The sequence below is a fragment of the Notechis scutatus genome, chromosome 2, assembly GCF_049901735.1.
Source record: "Notechis scutatus isolate UNSWTSFEM ecotype Mainland chromosome 2, rNotScu1.2, whole genome shotgun sequence".
Taxonomy (NCBI): Eukaryota; Metazoa; Chordata; class Lepidosauria; order Squamata; family Elapidae; genus Notechis; species Notechis scutatus.
In genome coordinates, this window is record NC_142010.1 from 251,189,404 (window position 1) to 251,213,421 (window position 24,018).

General features: G+C 39.4%; 1 protein-coding gene across 18 annotated transcripts in view; it reads right to left on the reverse strand.

Moving 5' to 3' along the window:
• The window catches only part of NEDD4L (NEDD4 like E3 ubiquitin protein ligase), a 308,711-nt gene that overhangs the window by 68,876 nt on the left and 215,817 nt on the right, over positions 1-24,018 (reverse strand). For all 18 annotated transcript variants that reach the window (XM_087958568.1, XM_087958569.1, XM_087958566.1 and 15 more), the window contains 4 exons: positions 13,237-13,287; positions 7,146-7,207; positions 6,920-7,019; positions 4,890-5,056 (listed from right to left, as the gene is read on the reverse strand). In XM_087958568.1, coding sequence (XP_087814694.1) covers positions 4,890-5,056; positions 6,920-7,019; positions 7,146-7,207; positions 13,237-13,287 — 380 coding nt within the window. The remainder of the gene's footprint in view (positions 1-4,889; positions 5,057-6,919; positions 7,020-7,145; positions 7,208-13,236; positions 13,288-24,018) is intronic.

Consider the following 24,018-nt stretch of genomic DNA (forward strand, 5'->3'; position numbering starts at 1 on the left):
TAACCCCGGGATTACCTGTACTGATTAATCAATTTACAATTTGAAAGCTGTTTACAGATTCTAGGCAGCTTACCCTGAATGACAGAGCATCAGGTATAAAATACAGAGTATTTCATGTATAATTTAACTCTCCACAGCCAGGCTAACACTGAGAATTAAGGCGACTGTCATTCTAATTTGCCCCATGTTAGAGAAGGCTGCGCTCAATGAAAACTAAAACAAGGCACACAAATGATGTGCCCAGATAATGTCTCTAAGTATCAGGACTGAAAGATGCACTGAGATTGTCAATGTGTCTGGCTGATATTAATGCTCAGGGAAGGAGGGAGGGAAGGAAGGAGAATAATAGCCAAATTGTTCTATGCATGCCTATCAGTGCTCAGTAGAACAATTATCTTTCCTAAAAGGAATCTGACCTCAGTAACAGGATAATATATTTCTACACAAGGCATTCCAAATTTTATGACTGCAGAGTGCCATTTGCTTTGCCCTTGGCTTTGGTTCTGGCCAAGCAAATGTTGACCATAATTTATACCATTTGGCTAGGATTAGAATTGACAGAAGAAATGGAAATTTACAGAACAAGAAGCTGTTATTATTGAGCCCAAAACTTCTGTGGCTAAGCGAGGCATTTGTTAAGTGAATTTTGCCCCTATTTTGCAACCTTTTTAAACCAAAGTTGTTAAGTGAATCACGGGAGTTGTTAAGTTACTAACGTTAAGGGAACCTGGCTTCCCCATTGATTTTGCTTGTCACAAGGTTGCAAAAGGGGATCATATAACCCCCGGACACTACAACTGTCATAAATATGTCTTAGTTGCCACATGTCTGAATTTTGATCACATGAACATGGGGATGCCGCAAGAGTCGTGTGAAAAAACAGACAAAAGTCATTTTTTTCACGGTTGTTGTAAGTTTGAATGGTCACTAAATGAACGGTTGTAAGTCAAGGACTCTCTGCACTTTACTGAGTTAGCATTAGTTGATTGTAAACTGCCTTGAAACCTGGTGGTCAGGACCACGGGTGGGATGCAAATAATTTCACTACCGGTTCTGTGGGCATGGACAGGTGGGTGTGGCTAGGTGGGTGTGGCCATGGGACTGGGTTGGCATGGCTTTTTTAGCACACACACACACACACCCGCGCTCCATTTATTTGCCTATTGGGTCTCAGGGAAGTCTCCTGAGAGGCTGTTTTTGCTCCCAGAAGGCTTCTCTGAGGCCCAGAAGGCCAAAAACGAAGTGCCGGGGGGTGGTACTCCCTTTTTTTTGCTTCCTGGGTCTCAGGGAAGCCTCCTGGGCAAAGCAATAAGATCCCGGCACAGCTGATTGTCGGGAGGGGAAAAATAAATAAATAACGGTTCGGCTGAACCAGTAGCTGTTTTTTTTTACGACCGGTTCGGCTGAACAGTAATACTTTTTACTACTGGTTCACCTGAACCAGGCCAAACCGGTAGAATACCACCACTGGTCAGGACAAAAGACAGGATATAAACAGCAATTTACCATAACCACATTCGTGATGGAAATTCTCAAGAAGGAAAGACTTTTGAAAGAGGTCAGACATGTAGTGGTGTTTTGTGGTTTTGAAACAGGTAATTAAAGACAGATCCAGAATGAAGATAGTATGTTACACATTCTAAATATTCCACAGGAATGGGAAATGAAGAATTGAAAGTCTATGCAGATTCTCGTGCTTTTCCAAAAAGAACTGGACTTTCTTGGGTTTTTTTCCTTGAAAATATTTCGCTTCTCAGAACTGAAGAAGCTCCTTGGATGAGAAGCAAAATATTTTCAAGGAAAAAACCCTAAGAAAGTCTAGTTGCCCTTTGGAAAAGCACCTTTGGGAGAAGAATAGAAAGATAAGCTTAACTGAAAACTACAGTTCTACAACAGGAATGGGCAATCTGTGGCCTGTGTTTGTTCTCTTTTTGGTGCAGCCCTCAGACACACATCATAATAGAGATTCATCCATTTGCTTTTATTGCACAGAGAGGAAGATAGCAAGCAGACACTGAAGAAATTAAAAAAGAAAATAAAGTTTCAGAAAATGATTTGATCCTTTTTTTTCTATCCCATCCACCTTTGGGGTTCACTCCCCAAAATTTGCTCTGGAGAAAATCTGCCCTAAAGTAATAGCATTATTTCTACTGTGAACACACACTATGTATTCTCTCTTTCTCTTTCAAGAAAAAAAAGAGCACCATTTACTGAATCTATTATCAGCAATATTATAGTGGAGACAACTCCCAGATAGAGCAATAAAATGTGACAAATCTTTACAACAGCAAGAGCACGCATCCATCCTAGAGGGATAATTTCCTCCTCATTTTGCAGTTTCACAGCCCTGAAGACTTCTGAGAACTAATCAATACAGCGAAGCAGACTACATTTTATGGAATTTAATTGGAATGTTGACAGGAAGCCCATTATAAAGCCATGCTATAATTAAGGCTGAGAATCAGTCTTTTAGAAATGCAGCCAACATTTCAGAAAGGTCCTTGCTTCCAAAGAGTGCAAAATTTGACCAAAAAAATCCAGATCACAGTGCATTTAAAAAGCTCTGTTTTAAGACAATGTACATTTATAAACATGCTATGTAGCAGATGTATTGATTTCCCGCATAACTCAGGTCTAAGTAGCATTTCAATTATGGAGCCCTACTCCCGAACACAATGGATTTAACAGTCCAATCATATTCATCTTTACTCAGGGGTAAACCCCACTGGACTAAAATAGATTTAACCCTGAAGTGTTTTTCAGATTAGATTAGAGCCTGCAAAACATCAATAAACCTTAATAATTTAACTGAGCTTTGAATTGGGTGGCAAATCACATAACGTTGGAAGGAAAATAATGAATAAATTAAGGAAACAAGAATTGGGATAAGTATAAAAGAGAGAAATTATATGAAAAAATATTAGGACATTAGACTTTTATTGTAACTATTTTTTTTACCTATCATGCTCCATAGTCAGTAAATTACAAGTTAGGTTTATAAATTAATAAGGTTTTAACTATTTGGACTGCAAAACCACCCCCTGAAGATCTAAGGAACTTGGAGACTTGCATGGGAGTCACTGAGGCTCTCCCCACATTTTTGGGGGCATGCTCAGAAAAAAGAAAGAGATACTGAAATAGATGAACAGAGCCTTTAAGAAGACACAGTACATCATAATCATAAAAGTGGTTAGAATGCAGTATTGCAGGATAATTCTGCCCACAGCCAGGAGTTCAGTCATGACTGGTTCAAGATTGACTCAGACTTCCATCCTTTCAATATCGGTAAATTGAGGACCCAGATTATTTGGGGGCCATAGGCTGACTGTAAATCACTTAGAGAGGGCTGTAAAGCACTGTAAAGCGGTATATATGTCTAAGTGCTACTGCTATAACTGCAAGCGTATTTTTGGAAGGACTCCTCTGAATTGCTCCTCCAAATGTAGGCTATTTGCACAGCCTATAAACAAACTGACATAACCTGTAATTGCAAAATTGAACAATGTGAACTGAAAAAAGCCCCATCCTTTAAAAATCACAATTCTCAAAAGAGTCACAACATGAGCTTGCTGTAGCCCCATGATTATTATAGGCTAATTCATTAATCGCTGCAGAATGTTTGTAAACAATGCTTCCTTTATTAGAGATAAGATTTTAACCCAATTCACAGATTCAGATCATTTTACCTCAGTTTAATAAATCAATATTATCTATGAGCCTTTCCACACACCACTCTTTTGCACTTCCCATCATTGTTGAAGCATCGAACTGAAAAGTCTCTAATGGTTTCCTGTTCTTTCTTTCTGAACTGTATGGTACCTGTGTGATGCAGCAAGCCAGGAAGATAAACCAACCATTGTTTCCCAGTCAGATGAAATAGGAAGCTGAGTTAATTGGAGGCTTGATTTCTATTATATAACACAAGGAGAGAAAATCTGTAGGCAGATGTCTACAAATAAGACATATGCCTATAACATGTTTCCTACTTCAACTGCATGGCAAAAATCAGGCCAGGATATTAAGTTTAGATTATTTGTTTGCTTGTTTTTATTCTGCCTTTATTTTGGTTAATTACAAAACACATACTTAATGCTCCCAGTTGTTTCCCCCACATCAACAGCCTTGTGAGGTAGACTGGGGTGAGACACCAAATTGGCTTTCATGCCTAAGGAAGGACTAGAACTTACAGTCTCTTGATTTCGGGGCCAGCATCTCACCGCTACATCAAACTAGCAGTCAATTAGATTATCTCTACCTATCTAGTTAGCAATAGTATAGTCTACAAGCAGCAATCCCATTTCAGAATATGAAGTGGAAAGAAAACCTGGTTAGATCAGATCAAATGTCCAACTTGTTTTCAATTATAATGAACCACTGAAGAAAACCCACAATCATGCTATGATAAAAGCACGTTTATCCTATGATCATAATACGAAATAAATGAGAGTACATGTTTATCCCAGTATGATTCTTTGGAGTTCACTGCTTATGACCACAGAGATTCCAGCTGCTGATTAAACCTGCACTTCAAGATTAGCCTTTTAGACTGTTGTTTCTCAACTCAGGAATTTAAAGTGTTGGTGTGATGTTGGAGGTTCAATGTGTGAAGGGTGAAGGATGTGTGTTTGTGTTTATTTTCATGGTCATGGTCATGATGTGCACTGAAGATGGTGTTTGATTTTGTTGTACGAGGTGCAATGACAATAAAGTAAACTAAAGATGTATGGACTTCAACTTCCAGAATTCTCCAGCCAGCCTGGGCGAATTCAGTTCTGGGAGTTGAAGTTCATACATTTTTAAATTGCTGAAGTTGAGAAACACTGTTTTATATCAATGGATACATCATATATACAATAGCGAAGATAAGCTATGTTCAAACAGGAACTTACATCAAAGTTGGTCGATGCCACTGTGTTGTTCTGTTATTATGATTGACATAGTAGGTACGTCCAAGGTTGTCCACTTTCTCTTCCCACCCAGGAGGTAAGGGAGGTGGAGGTAATTCTTCTTGGCGCTGAGGGGGGGAATCTGCAGAGTCAACTACTTCCCAGCCATGCTTTAAAGAGGACAAATTAAAAAGCTACATTTAAAGCCTGAAAGTCTTTATGTGCACAATTATCATTATAAACAATGGAAAGAATCTTTCATTGCCTCTATTTCTGATCATCATATTAATCTAAAATGAAGATGAGCCAGAATTTAAGATGATCCTTCAAAAAAGGAAAAACGGTCAGAAAAAGCATGTTTAGATGACATTCCCAAGTGAAAGATAAATTATTCGACAAAATATCTGTTCCACTTTACAGAGTCGATTGCATCAAATTTGTAGCACTTATAGAGCAAACCATTTGGACAAGATCTCATTCTGGTGAATGCAAGGAAACAGAACAGAGCTTCTATCCATAAATCTAAGACAGTGATAGAAAGAACATGTTAAAGAAAGTGCTTCTCTAAATGCACATTCAGAGATGTGATTGCCAGGGATTTCAGAATTGCCAAATTCTCAAATCCCGGGCAGGAACATTAACTGAGTCAGGAAACAAACTGGTACCTATTGCTTATCCCACAGAGCATCTTTAAAGTGGAAGGCAAGGGTGCAGTTTCCTAGTCAACCTAATCACCTTTGAAAGCAGTCTTATGCACACAGCACATTAAAGTATGCATGGGGTTACCAGAGATCAAGCTGGAGTCAGCATTTACATGCAAATGCTCATATTTGGAGCTATATTTTAACATTAAGCTCTGCAGAGTTGTACAGTTGCTCCCACCAAGCTAGCACTGCTAATTAGAATAACAATTCAGTTCTGAAATGATGCAGGAAGGAATGCATGCTTGCTTCATATCCTGGAAGAAGAATTCATACAACTAGGTTTGAAAAAAATGCTTCATGCTAAAGGCTTGTACATAAAGGCTAAAATAGTTCAGATCGGAATTATTCATCCTGAGGATGATAAAAGTAAACTTATTCTACTTGCAAGGCTGATTTAGTTTAAACTGTGATGTAAGAAGGGGGCAGTATCTACAATGGTACTGCTTAATCACTTTCTGAAGTCACAGTAGTCCACATATTGTAGTAAGGTATTGGAGGCCTCTTCAGTTTTGGCAATGTAATTCCTCACGGTGACCTAACTAGGTGACCTGAAAAGTAGTAGGCTAATCCTCTACACTAGGTGTACTCAACTCTGGTACATGGACCGTCACTGATCCGGAGCCCTCCAGGAACTGGGAAACATAAGCAAGCAAAGCCCCATCTGCGCATGTGTGGGATCTAGGCATCTCACAAAACCACACCCAAGATGATTAGGGGACTAGAGGCTAAAACATATGAAGAACTGGAGGAACTTGCAGGAACTGAGCATGGCTAGTCTAGTGAAGAGAAGGACCAGGGGAGACATGATAACAGTGTTCCAATATCTGAGGGGCTGCCACAGAGAGGAAGGGGTCAAGATATTTTCCAAGGCACCCGAAGGCCAGGCAAGGAATAATGGATGGAAACTGATCTAGGAGAGATTCAACCTAGAAATAAGGAGACATCTCCTGGCAGTGAGAACAATCAACCAATGGGATAGCTTGCTTTCAGATGTTGTGAGAGCTTCATCACGAGAGGCTTTCAAGAAGAGATTGGACTGCCATTTGTCAGAAATGACGTAGGGTCTCCTGCTTGGGTGGGGAGGGAGGAGGGTTGGACTAGATTACCTACAAGGTCCCTTCCAACTCTGTTAACCTTTTAACCTGCCCCCACCCGTAGAAAAAAGGTCCTTCATGCAACCGGTTCCGATAACCCAAAAGGTTGGGGGCTACTGCTCTAAACCAATATTTCTCAACTCTAGCAACTTCAACACCCAGAATTACTCAGCCAGCAATAATCCAGTCAACTTGGGGGAAAAAAAGACACACATGTCTGATTCAAAGGGCTTACCTCTGAATCTTCTCTCTGATCACTGTCATCCTCCTGACCACCATTTTTTGGCATGTAAGCCATCTTCAGCCTCAAAAATCCTTTTACTCGAGATTTGTGACTATAGAAAGAAGAAAAAACCATTGTAAATATAGTTGTGATTTAGAATACTGTACTCATTGGAGCTAGATAAGCACTTTAAACAGAGGGAACAAACATATATAGGGTATATAAAAAAAGATCTCACCTTCTTGGCCTAAGAAGGAAATCTTTAAACGTATAAGGTCTTTCCATAGTTGGGTCTTCAGTCTATTGGTGTAATAAGAATAGCAAATAATTAATGCTGAAGGGCAGACACCTAAATATCCTGGTGACAATAAATTAAAATTTTAAATAATAATCAGAAGTGCTTTTTCGGCATGGACAGCAGTTTCATAACTGAGCATTTCCACTAGATGTCACCCTCAATGCCATTAATTGCTCAGAAAAAAACTATCACAATTTTGGTGTAAAAAAACATGGGGGCTGGGAAGATAAAGACATATATGTTGAGTAACAATTGCTATAAAATTACATGTGCAGGCATTCACTCAGACTTTCTCATGAACTATTTACTGGGATCAAAAAAAAAAAACATCTGACCCTGTATTGTCCAACAACTTAACTCTAAATAATATCGTAATAATGAAGGATTAAAAACAGAATGGCTAAGTTTACATGTTACAGCTTGTCAAGTGAAAATGCACTCTTCAGAAACAAATTCACACTACCTAAAAAATACCATGGAGAGGAAATTTGAAAAACGTTGTCTGAAGAACGTGAGGTGGAAGCTCCAGTTCTGGGCCTAGAATGGTCCTCAGTAGCCTCTAAAGTTCAATCCCTGATATCTTCACATAAGTTTGAAAAGGACATTGTCTGAAAATGTGGAAAACTGTTTCTAATATTGCTGAACAGATGAACCAGCATTTTTTTATATCAAGTATAAGTCCACGTCTTACATTCTTTCCCACTTATCACCCGACTCTCCTATAACAGATTTTTCTCATAAATCTTACTTTTAATAATCTTCAGACAGTTATTATTTGTGAACGAGCTGTGATAATGTTACAACTCAGAGATGTAATCTTCCGAATGGAAAGACTTTGCATGTTTCTTCAATAACTCAACATGTTCAAGCAATTCGCCCCTAGTTTAAAGCAGAGATCTGAGGATTTATGACAAAGAGTCTTCCCAAACAATTCACATAAAAGACCTGGTGTGTGTGTGTGTGTGTGGTGTGTGTGTGTGTGTTATGTCTATGGGAAAAAAGATGCTTCCTTTCATGTGGAAAAAGAGAATGAAATGGAGAACAGTAATTCTGGTTTTAATACTGAAGAAAGCCGTTTCAGGATGAAACAAATGCATTAGAAGTTACTCAAGGCTAGCTACCACAGGTTACAATACTGTTTCTAAAGGTGTTAAATTAAGAAATATTTCAGGTTTAAGGTTGCAAAATAATTTGCAATTCCACACCTACATTATCAGTATTTGGACAGTTGTCAAAAGATACCTTTACAGTATGTTGATTTTCTATCCAGCTATGGTTTCTTCTGGAAATGGTTATATCTACAATTACTATAATTCCCTAAGAGCTTTAGGTGGTGGAAGGCGGAAGTGGCGTCGCGACGATACGGCATGCAATCTTGGAGGTCTGAGATCGCTGCCAATATCTTTGCTCCTGGACGGTCCTATCGGATCTAAACCGTCCCGAAGAGACAGTGAATGTAAAGAGCGCATCCTGTCGATCCCAGGGATACCGCAAAGTCCCTGGTAGATCCAGGAGAAGCTCTTCTTGCCAGCGGCAAAGAGGCAGCCATTAAAGCTGCTGATGTTGGGACAGCTCTGAAACAAAAGAGAACGGAAAGAGAGAGTGTGCCAGTTTGGTGAGAACTTTTTCTTTATTCTAAGATCTGAAAGGACACCCTAAGGAAAAGAAAGAATCTGTAAAATTTTGACAGAAGTGATTAAGCGGCGATTTTAAACAGGAATGTCAAAGTAATGTGTTTTTTTTTCCTCATTGCTGGATTTTCTATACATGATCTTATATTTTGAAACTGGACTGGTTTTTTCTTTTACATCTATTTTTTTTCCTCCTTTTTGATAAGATAGAGGGAAGAGCATGGGAGAGTATTATTGCAGGTGCTCTTCTGGGTTTCTATCAACAGCTGGAGTCTGGTGTTGAAATCTAGGGGGAAAAAAGGTGATAAGTTTTTGGAGAAGAGAGCTATAAGAGCCTTGGATAATTAAACAAAGTGCAGTGTGCTGTTTTTACTTTTTCGAAGTTGTGCTATCCCTCCTCACCAGCTTTATTGTATTTCATTTTTTCTTTTTCTTTTTCTTGTAAAATACCCTAAAATGGTTCCATCTTTGTTTTGTGTACCAGTGCAATTACAAGTCCTCTCTCACAGGCCAATGGAAGAACAATAAATGAGATTAAAATTGTAACGCACTCTGTACTGTTAGTAATAATGATTAATGATAGGAATAAAGAGGTGCATGATAATTAAAGAAACTGGAAAGATCCTGGGAAATGTTTAATACAGATACTTAACTCTAAAATGAAACTGCATGTCTTTAAAACCTCCAGTACTTAAGGAAATCGACTACAACAGCTGCAGCAAAGACGTACTAAATTCCCAGACAAAGATGAATTTATACGACTCAAGACACCAACGAAAGTCCTAAAACAGTCTAGAATTGTTCTCCTTTTCCACTCATTACCAACTGCAAGTCTCAGCAAAAACTTGGACTGTTTCCTGACCCAATATTTTAGTTGTCAACTTAATACCCAAAAGTTTCCTTATCAAAATACTTGGCACTGACTCCTTCCCTAAAGGAGAATTATTTTTCCCATTATGACATGATTCAGTTTCATTTATGGGGAAAAAATGCCTTTCAGAACTGGATTTGTATGTTATATGCAGGGACCAGCAAAAGTGTTTTCTCTGGTTTTCTCTAAAAAAACCCAACTGAGAACAATCGAAACGTATCAACCAGCATGTCCTTTGTGGGAATACTTACTTTCCTGAAGAAATTCTTGCAAATTCATGTGCACAACACTATCTCTATCTCTCCATCCATCTATCTATTTATCTATCATCTATATTTTCTTTCTGGTTCTTTCCAATACCTATCCAGACATACGTCTTGAATTTGTTGCTGAGAAGCTTGTGCAGTTAAAATTTTGCCAGGTAACATCTGCTATTGGATATCTCCATAATTTATTTTACACCCCTCTGGAAATTAGATATTTACTTCTTTACTGGACCACCCCAACTTTCAGCCTCTTAAGGAACTATAATACCCAAGGCTAACACAAATATACTGGGGGAAAAAACAGCTGACAAAGCTGAAAGCAGCAAATTAATTCCTACAGAACAGCTGCCTGGCAAATAATTGAAAGTCTCCATCTAGTCTGTTATTGCTGAGTTATATAGTCCTTGAAATCCACTATCAAGCCTCTTCCTTGAGCACCCACTCCTTATAGGTTCCTGTTTTTTCCCCACATCAGGAAGATGGAAAGGGGGGCTTCTTAGGAACTAGGTAGGGATGGACCAGAAGGGGCCAATCTAACTTTCTATCATGATTCTAGGAAAAATTTACACAAGCCCTTTTCTAAGGATTAAACCCATGATATTTAGATTAAGATTTTCACTGTCTGCAACAATTTGTCTTCTTAGTGGAACTTGCTAGCCAAAATCCGTAATTACCAGCATGAGGTGGGAAATGTCCAAAATAATTCTCCATAGTTTATTTTCAGTGGAACAAATTCCATTTTTAGAAATGCATTATTTAACATCATCACTGATTAGTATTATATAAATGAATGAATGCACATTTGAATTGGATGCAAATTTAACAATTTGGCATTGAATACCACAAGCTGGAATAAGAGTAAATTACTATTATCATCTATCTGTCCATACAAGGCACATAGAGATATGTGCATGCAGCTGTCTTCCGTGGATTCAACTTTTTTCTTTAAAATCTGAACAATGTAAAGAAATGGTTTTGTACTGAGTTACCAACTCTAACCATGTAAAAAGTTGTATTCGGTGCTGGTTATTCGGTAAATGAGAAACGCCTGATAGGGGAGCCGAAAGAACAGCGTATGAATAATGTGACTATTTCATCAATGCCACACAAAAAAATATCCCTCTTCATCTTAACACAAACCAGTAAGTAGCTGATCATGGGGAAAAAAGGGAAAAAGACTGGCTCCTTTCTTTTCAGTTGTTTTAAGTGAAAGATCCTAAACCTCTTTCTTAAAAGATTATTTATTTAATTTTTTAGTATGATTATGGTTCGTTGTACAGTCAGCCAGACTCCAATTCCACTGGATATGGAATTGTTATTTCCTAGGGCAGTAGTGGCTAATCTTTTGGGGCTCCTGTGCTGAAAACTGTGCATGTGCTTGCGCGCATGCCAGCACCCAGAAGGCAATGTGCGCGCCCCAACCCCCTGCACATGCACATGTGCACACGATCTCCCCGCCACTCCCTTACCTGCACTGCGCATATGCACGCCTCCTGGCTGATTTTTTGCCTGTTTGGGGCCTTTTTCGGCCTCAAGAGGCTCGAGGAAAGCCTCTGCAGCCTTTGGAGGCCAATAAACAGGCCCATTTCGGCCTCCCAAGGCTGCAGAGGCTTCCCTCAAGCATCTGGGAGGCCAACAAAGGCCTCAAATGGGCCGAAAATCATCTGGGAGGTGCACGCATGTGCAGGTAAGTTTGGCAGGGGCTCACGTGCCCACACAAATGACTCTGCGTGCCACAGGTTCGCCATCACGGCCCTAGGGAGTCCTTCCTAAGGACCTGGGATATAGTATTATTACAATTTTTTATGTTTCAATACTATATATTAAGCTCTGCACTACATAGTATTGAGACATCACTCCAAACAGTTTGGCCAGCTTACAACAGCAGGCTATACAATTAAAACTATTGAAACCACAACACAACATAACCATCTCAACTAAAACACAAAAATAGCAATACAAGAAAACAAAGCAAGGACTTCATTAACACTCTGGGGACTGAACTAGATTTTAAAGGCCTTCTGGAACTCAGGAGAGTCTGGACTTTTCTTACTCATTGCACAGCTCAATACATAGTTTTCTTTAAAATGCCAGCTCCATGTGAAATCCTTAATTTGTCAAGATGCAACATAATATTTTAAAGTTCTGAACCACTGCAAGTCAATGGTAAAAAGAAAAAAAGACTTCATTTAACAGGCAAACTAAAAAATCAATGTGCAAGAATTCATATGCAACCATAACTGTTTGACACTGGAAAACACACTAGTTTCTATTTAAATTTCTGGGTTTGCTTCTTAACTAATGTTCATATTTATTACAAAATGTTCACACTTCCCTTTTCTTTCTGGTAAGATCAATAAAACCCCAAAGCACATGAAAAACAAAAAAGATGAAGAGGCTTCCTACATTTATTGCAAAGTTGTCTATAACTGTTAAATAAGTCTATAAAATTAGCCTATAACCTATTCAAGTTTAAATAAAAATCTGCTAATATACACCTATGAAAACATTTGTGCCTCAGATCCACATGTGAAGAGTTCAATTAGCTATTTTATTGCTCGTGCCTATAACACAGGAATGTGTTCTCAGATTGGTGGTTTGAATCTGAGCAAGACTAAATAAGGTTCAACAGCGTTAAAAGGAGGGGTTGGACCTTGCCCTTTTGTGCCTATATAGAGATTCCAGACAAATTCCCACTTGACTCCTCCCCCAATTCAGCCAGTCTCTTTCCAACAAGTTGACAATGGATTTTGTCATTTTAAAGGTTCATCATAAATCATAATTGGGATGGAAACATGATATTCCCATTTGACTAAACAATAACAGTAGATATGGAACATCCTCAGACACTTCACTACTTTTTAGAATCAATCAAGAATCAATCATCAATCCAAACCCATATAACCCATATAGACAAAATGCAGAATGAGCAAGTAGCTGTCTATAGGCACTTAATGACTGCACCACTCAAAGTTACGACAGTGCTGAAAAAGTAACTCACATTTATGACCATCACCTTTAAGATGCATGGACTTCACTCCCAAAATTTCCAAGGTAGCATGCATTCTTGCTAGGGAATTTTGAGAGTTGAAGTCCACACATCTTAAAGATGTCATGGTTGAGAAACCCTGCTCGAGAAGATGAACTTTGTGGATTTCTAATGAATAACAGTAAAGATCTTACAAATTCTGCCAGTTTTGACTTAGATCACTCTTGATTTACCTTCTACAAAATAGAGAGGCCAAAGCATAAAAATTTCTTACCGGAAGATGATTAAGTGGCACATCCACTTGGCCCAGAAAGTCGTCTCTGGTCTGTTAACAAAATAGAAAAGATTTATTGTTAAATCAGTATAGACACTGACATTAATATCAAGTCAGTTTTTTAAAGCCATCTTAAATTATACTTTAATTATTATACACTTCAAAGTCTTGGCTTTGTCAGATAATTTCAGTTACCTATATTTTATGTAATACTTTTGTCCTTGAGCAGCACGATTAAATATATAAAGAGACAGATCCTAAAGCTAATAGTAAAGGGAAATAGTTCATTCTCCCTGCCAATTTCAAGCAACCATGGTCAAAAAAAACCCTGCAGAACTGAATCTTGGAGGTAGATGAAATCACCTGATCATTTTATCTTGCTTGATTCATTTCAAATCAGGCATTCTATTCTTTAATGATAACATTTGATAAAAAGAACAGAAAAACAGTAATGCTTATTATACATATGTACAATGCGCACTCCAGGATGTTCCCAATGAATATTAGGATTCTCATGCTGGGAAAAGCAAGTTATTCTGTCTGAAAAGATTAATATCTCATTTAAGAATTACATGGATCCTGTCACTTCCTCTATATGTCATCTTCCCTGTTCGCTGCAATAGAAATATCTAACTGATATGGAAAGCACCAAGAAATATCTAAAGAAGGAAAAGGAGGTGGAAGAGAAGATGATATACAGAGAGAAATTAATGTGTGTACAGTATACAGTAGAACCTCTGGTCATGAACGTTTCTGACCACAACCAAATCAGGTTCCAATCAAAGAATTCACAAATTTTTTGAATCTGGTCATGAACACATACTTGGGTGGCCACTGATCCAGAAATTCCTGAAGATGAAACATTAGAAGATTAAGAAATCGCCAAAATTATGGAACGAATTATGATCGTGACCAGAGGTTCTACTACAGCTGAAACACAGGATATTGCATTAAAGTTTGAATCCCATTAACTTAATATTTCCTTCCTGTGAAGATCTCCCCAACAAGAATTTTCTAGAGATGACAAGAATTGACTTCTGCATGGAAATTGTGCTCTGCTATTTAGCTACAGCCTATTCCTGCTTGATAGTAAACTCTGGATTGGTAATGCCTCCCAGTGGACAGTTTGAGGCAACCCCAAAGAAAACAGACATTTTAGGAGTGACAAAACCAATCTCTGAGTTACTTTTAATCCCTTTGCTAATGTATTGCTAATGGACTGTATTGCTCAGATACGAGGAAGACTAGTCTATAAACACTATTGAAATTAAACCAACTATCAGTCAGTCCAATGCTAGTACTGATTGGGTATGGACTGGAAGAGGCTTGCAATAACACTATAGCCGTTCTCCACATGCATTTAAATATGGATAAAATGTCTCCTCAACTTTTTCCGGCCATGCTTGTGTTGGGCCATCTTCTGGACCAACTTTAGGAGCTAGGTCTGGAGGTACAATCTACTTCTTCTAGGGTAAGTCTCAGCCAGTTATGATAGGATGGCTTGACGCTTTTCCTGTTCCCATTTAAAATCTACATGAAGCCACTGAATGAGATCATTCATTGGCATGGGATGCCGCTGAAGATACACTGCTACTCTGTCCTGATATTTGGAGGCTATATGTCTTTGGTGAGGAAGAACAGCTTCTGCAAGACTTTGGTTTTTAAAGCTTCCTAGATCCAGGGATTTTCCATCTTTGGTTGTGACTGACACTGCATTCCCACAGAAACAACCGGTGTGCAAATTAGGTGTACTCGTGGGAGTCATGGCTTCTTGGCTCCTAAAGAGCAGGTAGCAGCTGTGACCAGGAGGGCTATGGGCACTTTTACATTGTCCATGAATTGTGCCCTTTCCTGGGCCCAAAGATCACAACACATGGTCATTCATGCCTTGATCCCATGGTATGTACATCCTTTCTTTAAAATAAATTGTATTAATTTTCTATTAATTACATTTCTTAGTGCTTGATAAACATTGTGTTGTTATTTTGCTTAACAATACAGATTCCATTTTTACTCTCCACTCCTTTTTTTCCGACCACTGCTAAAATAAGTCCCATGTTTGATAATATTCTGCGTCTTCTTTCTGTTTGATTTTTTTAAATGTAAGTCTATCCATTTCTGGACAATATAATATCTTTTTTAATTTTTCTCTTCATTTTCTGGTGCTTCTTCCTTTTTCCAATAGTGCATCCTGAACTATTGTAATGCTACTCTACATGGGCCAACCTCGAAGAACATCTGAAAATTGCAAATGGTTTAAATCGTAGTGGTATGGGTAGCCATGAGTGCTTCCTTCCTGTTCACCCCTGTTACAACTTTATAAGGTGAGTTCCACTGACTACTTCCCAATGAACTTCTGGATGCAATTCATAACATGGATCCTGGATCCTTGAAGGACCACATCTTTCTGGCTCAAGGGCATGTTTTGGCCTGTCAATTAAAAATGTCTCCTTTCTATCTGTGAATCAGCTGTCCAGAAGAGTTGTTTGACAGTGGGATTAACCTGGGGGGGAAAAAAAACAAAAAACATCCAGCAGCTGATCACCGGAGCTGCCAGGTAAAATGAGAGAATATCTCCACTTTACTAAGAAAATTCTTCTCCCTATGGATCAGCTGTCAGGTTTGGGGAATTATCAGGTTCTGCAAATAAGCTACCTGCAAGTCTAGCCATTTCTCTCTACCCTCCCCCCCCCAATTTATGCCCCAGTTACAGCAACCTTGTGAACGCTAAATGGCTTTTCATGCTGTTAACAGAAAGCAGGAGGCTTTTACCAATGGTTTTGCTTGACTTGTCTTGCATCTTCAAATTCGTACTGCCATCACCCAGCAGCACAACAGAATGGGGGGGGGGTACACTCCCAAGACAGGAATCACTAGTGAGCATTAAAAAAAAAATCAACCCTATTTCGGAATAGTTTTCTGTCTGCTCAAGAACGACTGGGAAGCATTTTAACTAGGCCTGTAGATAGCATTTATTTTAAGATAAAGAAGAACAGAGAATCCATCCCTAATATCTGAGAATATTTCAGCATGTACAAACAGGAAGATGCTGTAGCCCAGAACTCTGCATAGCTATTATAAATAATCTCTCCATTCCCATCTGGAAACCTGAAAATTTGCAATCTCAGCAAGTGCAAATTCAGAACCCAAGAGGCGTTTCACTTTGCAAACAGATGTCCATAATGCAATTAATATCAACAAAGGCGGATAGAGCATCGTGTCACAAAAATGTTTATTCTCACACGCTTTAGAAAGCTAATGTTTTGCTTGTTCGTATATTTATATTTTTGTTAAATGTGGTGAGTATATTTTTAAATACAGGTCTTTTTTTCCCCCCATTACAGAAAATGAAAGACTTTGAAGCAGAGAATTGTATGTGTCTACGTAACTGGAATTCAGATTAGTCAAATATTAAAGGACAGAGTTAATAATACAAAGCATTTGGAAACACGTAGTGTAAGCTAACACAATGGCTAATTCCCACACTCCATTAAATCTTAATTTGTTTGGATTTAATGTGATGTGTGAACTTGCTCATTAGGGCTTAGCATCCCACACAAACATGTTGTGATTTGCTTAAGAAAAACACAAAAAATAATTCTGGCTTAGTGTTATTCATGGTGGCAGCCAGAATATTATAATCTTAAAATGCATGTCAGCTTCACCTTATATATGCACTGAAAATAACAACAGATTCATTTGTTAGCCTATTTTTTAAACTAGAAAATCTGAAAAAGGCTTCTTGAACAATTTAGAACAGGATTTCCCACTATAATTTTTTTAAAAAAGGTTTTCCATTTTTATTTTGCTCCTGAAGAAGTAAGGATTCTGTCCACTTCTGTATGTCCGTGTATACCTCTCCTAAATGTGTTATTTCCTATTATGGAAGGACCTCTTAAAGGCCTACACCCATCATACACAGAGAAACCTCACCATACACAAAGGAACTTCTCAAAGTTGTGAACCATCATCTCACTGCATGATTAATGAAAACAGAATCAAGCATGCTAATGGCCCAAGGCTTTGCCTTAATTTCCATCACTGATGTATCCCTTGATAAAAGTAGATTTTGAAACCATTTAAATTGCTATCTTCTTATAATAAGGATTAGGCTATAAACTACCCCTAACAGTTACAGTATTTCATACTCAGCATGATGTCCATAACTTCAAGCTTCCCAACTGTGAACACATTCAAACCTGCTGCTATGACTAATTTGAGATTGCAAACAGTGATTAATCTTCATATACCCTGTTGAAATTAAAGCCAGACTTAGTATAAACCAGACTTATTTTAACCATTATTTGTTGAACAGCTACAGTGGATTGGTCCAACACAATCCTAAGAACTTCTTCATTTGTTTGCTTGCAATGGTGTAAAGACCTCCTGTAGCCATTTGTCTAGGTCAGGGGTGTCAAACTCAAGGCCCGGGGGTGTGTGTGTGTGTGTGTCAGATCCGGCCCATGGGGTGCTTAAATTTGGCCTGCAGGGCCACCCTAGAAATAGCGAAGGACCGGCCCATAGTGCCTCTGCCAGTGAAAACAGGCTTATGAGTTCCATTTTTGGCCACATGCAATTCTCCCAAGATCTGTTTTCGCTGGCAGAGGTGTGCAGGAGGCCATTGCAGCCAAAAACAGAGCTTGGGAGCCCGTTTTCATTGGCAGAGCACTTGGTCCACCACAGGCACCCCTGACATGAGTGACATCAAGCTGGTCGTGTCCACCACAGCCATGCCCACTCCAGTCCCCGGAGGTCAAACACAACCCTGATCAATGAAATTGAGTTTGACACCACCTTGGTCTAGGTCCCAGGAGATGGCCTTCAAACTTCCTGTTACATTCCATCTGTGGTGTGTTTCTGATTTTTATGCTTCCTGTATAACAAAGAGCAATCTTAAAGTGGACTGGAATTATGGAATACCAACTGGTTGGAATATACTTTCCTTTCTTAGCTGCTTTGATTCAAGGATTTGTCACTTAGCACTATCTCCTATCCCATATAAGTATATGCCTGATTGGATTCTATATATGAGTCTGACTGAATGTTAGCAAAAACTTCCTAACCATTAGAACAATTTGACACTGGAATCAATTGCCAAGCTAGGTGAGAACTCCACTTTGTTGGAATTGCTCTGGGAGAGGATGAGCACCTGTTGTGGATATTTTAAACTGAATTCTTGCACTGAGCAGGGGTTGACTCCAATAACTTCAATCACTCTTTCAAGCTGATACCCAAGGAACAGGGAGAAGGAAGGAAGGAAGGAAGGAAGACAGGAAGGAAGGAAGGAAGGAAGGAAGGAAGGAAGGAAGGAAGGAAGGAAGGAAGGAAGGAAGGAAGGAAGGAAGGAAGGAAGGAAGGAAGGAAGGAAGGAAATCTAATTCACTTTAATCGGCATAATATTTTGAGCTACTTCTTCTGTCCTTCTACATTTATATTCCCATTTCCCTCTTCTCCTTTTCTCCTCCTTTCTATCTTTTCGTCCATCTCACTTCATATAAGCTGCAGGGAGCAATATCCCATGTTTCCCCCCTTATATTGTTTTAAAAGCTGCTTTTAAAGGTCATGAAAATGAATGTAATATAGTGAATGCAAATAGAAACCACGAACTATGTTGGTTTCATGTATCGCCCCAGGCTAGTTGCTGTTTGCTACAAGGTTTTCTGAATTCTGCTCCGTACATTCATGGGAACAGTAGAGATTCTGGGTGACCTAGAAAGCCAAACAGGGCCAGCTCTGGTTAAGGTTTGGATGGGGAAATCATCTGGGAAGTTAGATACCATCACAGTAGAGCAGGAAACCAGGAAAAGGGGGGAAAACCCGAATAAAGCAGGGTTCTCCAACCTTGGCAAAGCTGGCTGGGGAATTCTGGGAGTTGAAGTCTGTCAGGCTTAAAATTGTCAAGGTTGGAGACCCCTGGAATAAAGCAATAATTCATTTCTATGTTACACCAGGAAAACTGCATGGATGTATCTGTGTAAGTCATCAGGAATCATGCTCAACTTGAAAATGATTATACATTCTTTAGGTCTAAATGTATCACAGTCTGCCGAAATTAAACTCTGCTTCTTCATCCTAAATAAAAACTAAAATTAGATCTTCTGTAGTTTGGCTAGGACATTCACATTCCACGGTGGTGTCCATATATAGCTCCTTAAAGAGTGCTTCCCAGGCCTCCAGGGAGGATGTGGCAGTCCACCATCAATGGACCATTGCTTTGGGAGCTTGATGTGATGTGCCAGAATAGGGTTGATTGAATAGGGCTGATTGTTTGGATATGACTGCCTGGGTGAGATGTGTCCAGTTGTTTCTCATGGCTTCCTTTTCCTTGCATGCCAGCAGTTGTTTATAGCATTATTATTTTCCTGTTGGAGAAGGTCCTGTGCAGCTGTCACTGTTGTATTGGATATATAGGCCTGGTAGGTTGTAGCGAGAGCTCTTTTGGCATCATGACAAATTGACAATTAGATCTTGGCTTCTGATGCACTCAATTATCATGTCAAACGAGAAACGTCCCATTATGAACTGATTTAAATGTGGGGTACGGATCATGGATGGTCAATTGAGGTCCATGAGATGGTTAACCAACTGTGATGTTCCCACATTCACAGGGCAGAGCCTGCTTGGAACCTCAGCCCTGGTTTCTTGACTGTACCTTGACAGTCTACTGAAGAGAGCACCTTCTTACTGATTTAGTTCCCACCTCCCCATATGTTCTTTGGCTGGTTGGTTCGCAAGAAGGAAATAAGCAGATTCACTATGACATAACGCAAGGAACACCCTCTCCCCCAAATTTCTCAGAATATATACAATCTCCCTTCCCTGACATTCTTGTGTGTGTGTGTATATGTGTGTGTGTGTGTGTGTGTACACACACACACAGGCAGGGGTGGGATTCTAATGGTTTGGGCGAACCGGATGTTAAATTTACATCTGGTTTGCCGAACCAGTAGTGGAACCGACCAGCTGGCCCTCCCCTCCCTTCCCAGGAACCTCCACGTAGCCCGTTTTGGATGCAGGTAAGTGCAGGGTCAATGCGGAGACTTTGGGAGGGTGAAAAATGGGCAGAACTAGAAGTTCCAGAAATCAGGAAACGTCTCTGTTTCCTGAGGCCCTCTGGAGCCTGAGGGAGGCCATTTTCGCCCTCTCAGAGGCCCATGGGAAGCCTCCGGACCATGGGGAAGGCGAAAAATGGCCTCCTGGAAGTTCCGGTAGGCCACGCCCACCATGGCCATGCCCACCCAGCATCCAGGCAGCAAACCAGGTGCTGGGATTTTTGAATCCAACCCCTGCGTACAGATATGATCCTTTTTCTGAGGTTTTATTTGACTTCTGTCTCTTGTTGAAGACAGGGAAAATTTTCCATTTCTACATAATGAATATTTTCTGTAGTGTTTTCGTCATATTGACCACAGCAAGCAATCCATGAGTTATTACATCCTTATCAGAATAATCTCCTAATTATTGGGTGATTCCCAATAAGGATAGGAAATATGGTGATGAATATCAAAAAGAGGAACCGGTGTCTGTTGCATGAGTTAAAATGGGACAGGACAGGACAGGATACAATGATTTGCTAATGGTAATCCAGTAAATTTAATAATCTGGAAATAAAATATCAGGGCTCTCAGTTTCCAAGTTCAACCCTTCATTAAATCTACTACTTTGGATCCATTGCTGGTATGGCTATTGAGTCCTCAGCAACACACATTGCAAAAATTAAGGCTGTAATCCATTATAGTTATTTAATACTGAATTCCAGATAGTAGGTTAAAAGTTTCATCTGAGCAACAGTTCACAAGACTGTACTACAGCGTGAAGATATTTATCAGCAAAACAACCTTGCTTCTTTCCAAGAAAAAAAAAATAGCTCGTATTCTGCAAAAATATATATATATACAGCTTTTAAATCCTCTGCCCTGTTCCTTCTAAGACTATCTATTGATATTGTTTCTCCAAATATAGTGTAACTGCTTGTTAAGTCACACTAAAGGGATTCTTCTCGTTAATCAGAAATATTTGTCACCTTTGTCTGTGTACTGCACAAATCACACATCGCAAATCAATGCACAAATCAAGTCGTCATAACGACTTGGGTAACTGACATTTTTGTTGCTATTTTTAAGGTGCTAAAATGCTGCCAGTGCCTCTTTCCACCTCAAGTTAACACCTAAGTTATTGTGTGCAAGTACATGCACAGGAATATGTTTGTGTGTGTGTGTGTGTATCTAATGTGAAGACTATACTGAGACCTCTTCAAGTCCAATGTAGAATATAATAACTCTTAAATGCCATGATACTTTCAACAGTGACAAATGAAAAAGCAACTATTTGTAGAATGTACTGTACAGTAACACAGGTAGCTTTTGACTTACAACCACAATTCTGTTCTTAAGCAAAACATTTTTGTCCCATTTTATGACCTTTTTTGCCACAGGTATTAAATGAATCACTGCAGTTGTTAAGTTAGTAACACGGTTGTTAATGAATCTGATTTCCCCATTGACGTTGCTTGTCAGAAGGTGGCAAAATGTGAACGCATGCAACTGTCATAAATACATCCAAGTTGCGAAGCATTTAATCATGTAACCATGGGGATGATACAAGGCTGTAAATACGAAAACTGGTCGTAAGTCTTTTTTTTTTCAACACTGTTGTAACTGTGAATAGTCACTAAATGAATGGTTGTAAATTGAAGACTCTCCGTACGGTGTGACTAACCATATCTTCTCAGAATCATTGCTGTAATTTTAACACGTTACTTCTCTGTAGTTTATTCATATAAAGTCATCTACTAAGTCTAATGTCTATGGAGATTCTCAGTCATCCAGGTCATGGTTGTCCCAAAAGTGCTTTTTCAGGAGGCAATTGGACTTTTTTGTTTTTTCTTTTGAGGACGTTTTGCTTCTCATCCAAGAAGCTTCTTCAGCTCTGACAGGATAGTGGAGAATGGAAAGATTTATATTTCTTGCAGACAGTTTGCTTGTTACTTGTATTCTCCACCGTCCAGTCAGAGCTGAAGAAGCTTCTTGGATGAGAAGTGAAACGTCTTCAGAGAAAAACCAGAAAGTCCAGTTGCCTCTTAAAAAAGCACCGTTGGGACTAATGGAGTCACAGGAAACAGCAACAAACTGGAATAAAATATATCCTGCTTTTGATCCTTGACAGGCTTTTCTCTATTGCTAAGTTAAGTGTTCTTCACTCTTCCTTGAGTTGTATCACTGTAGCAAATTTTACCAACCTGAAATATTTATTTATCTAATTTCTTTATAAAATTTATAGGCCTCCTATCTTACCTCAAGGTATTTTGCTGTCCTCAGTGCCAATCCTTTATCCTACTTCTATTGCCTTTGTTCTCCATTGCCATAAGTCAACTTACTAAATTCTGTCAGAGGTAATGGGCAGCAGACTTTAATAGATTTGCCTCACTTTGAGTTTGCCCTTGGATAGTGTTGGAATAAAGAAGAAAACACCACCTTAATACCTACAGACAAACTACAGATATCTTAAGCCTCTCATTCAAGCACTGTGAATAAAGGTAGCATCATGTGGACTCAGCAGAAAACAGCTGTTTCCAAGGATGTTTATGACTTTCTAGGCAACTATCTACATCACAGGGGTGTCAAACTTGATCTCATTGGGGCAGCATTAGGGTTGTGTTTGACCTTGGGGGGCCAGAACAGGTGTGGACATGGTGGGAATGGCCATCTTGATGTCACTTGTGTCAGGGGTGTGGTGGTCAAGTGCTAAGACAGGACTTCCCTCAGACCAGTGGTGGGATTCAGCCAGTTTGCACCACTTTGGGAGAACTGGTTGTTAACTTTCTGAGCAGTTTGGTGAACTGGTTGTTGGAAGAAATCATTAGGGCATAGAACCGGTTGTTAAAATATTTGAATCCCGCCACTGCCTCAGACCATCCCTCACTCTCATTATAATCTCCTTCCTTCCTTCCTTCCTTCCTTCCTTCCTTCCTTCCTTCCTTCCTTCCTCCCCCCTCCCCCCCCTCCCTCCCTCCCTCCTTCCCTTTCTTTTTCCTTCTCCTTTCTTCTTCCTTTCCCTCTTTCCTTCTTTTTCCTTCCTTGTCTCTTCCCATTTTCCCTTCTTTTTCTTTCCTCTTTCCCTTTCTCCTTTCCTGTCCCTTCTTGCATGCTCATTTCCAGGGCAGCCCCGTGGGCCAGACCCTGCAGGCCAAATCCGGCCCGTGGGCCTTGAGTTTGACACCCCTGCTCTACAACAAACCTCTGTGTTAATGAAAAAGAGTTAGCAGTATGTTTACTTCCAACCAAAAGCAGAAAGTTGTATTTTCACCTCAAACAACTGCCAGAATTCTGTATTAGGTGATCGTTAACTGATTGCCTCTCCTTTCAAAGGAGTGCATGTAACAGTTACCCTAATATATAACTTATTAAGCAACTTATGGACTTTTGACATCAGTCAAGAAGGATCTAACCATTTTCCCCACACCTTCTTTGCTGAAGGATTGTTTCTGAAATTAAATTGCAATTTTGGAGTAGATTCTGAAGACTTGTCTGCTAGTGTCTTTACATGCAATACTGTCATCTTAAACTTGAATAGAAAGTACACAGAAACAATCCTCTCCTAATTATTTCTTACAATTATTCTTCCCATACAAATTGTTAATATTTATTTATTTGTATCCTACCTTTATTAGTTTTACAAATAACTCTTGGCGGCAAACATATCCAACACACCTTCCTCCTCCTATTCTCCCTACAACAACAACCCTGTGAGGTAGGTTAGGCTAAGAGAGAGTGACTGGCCCAA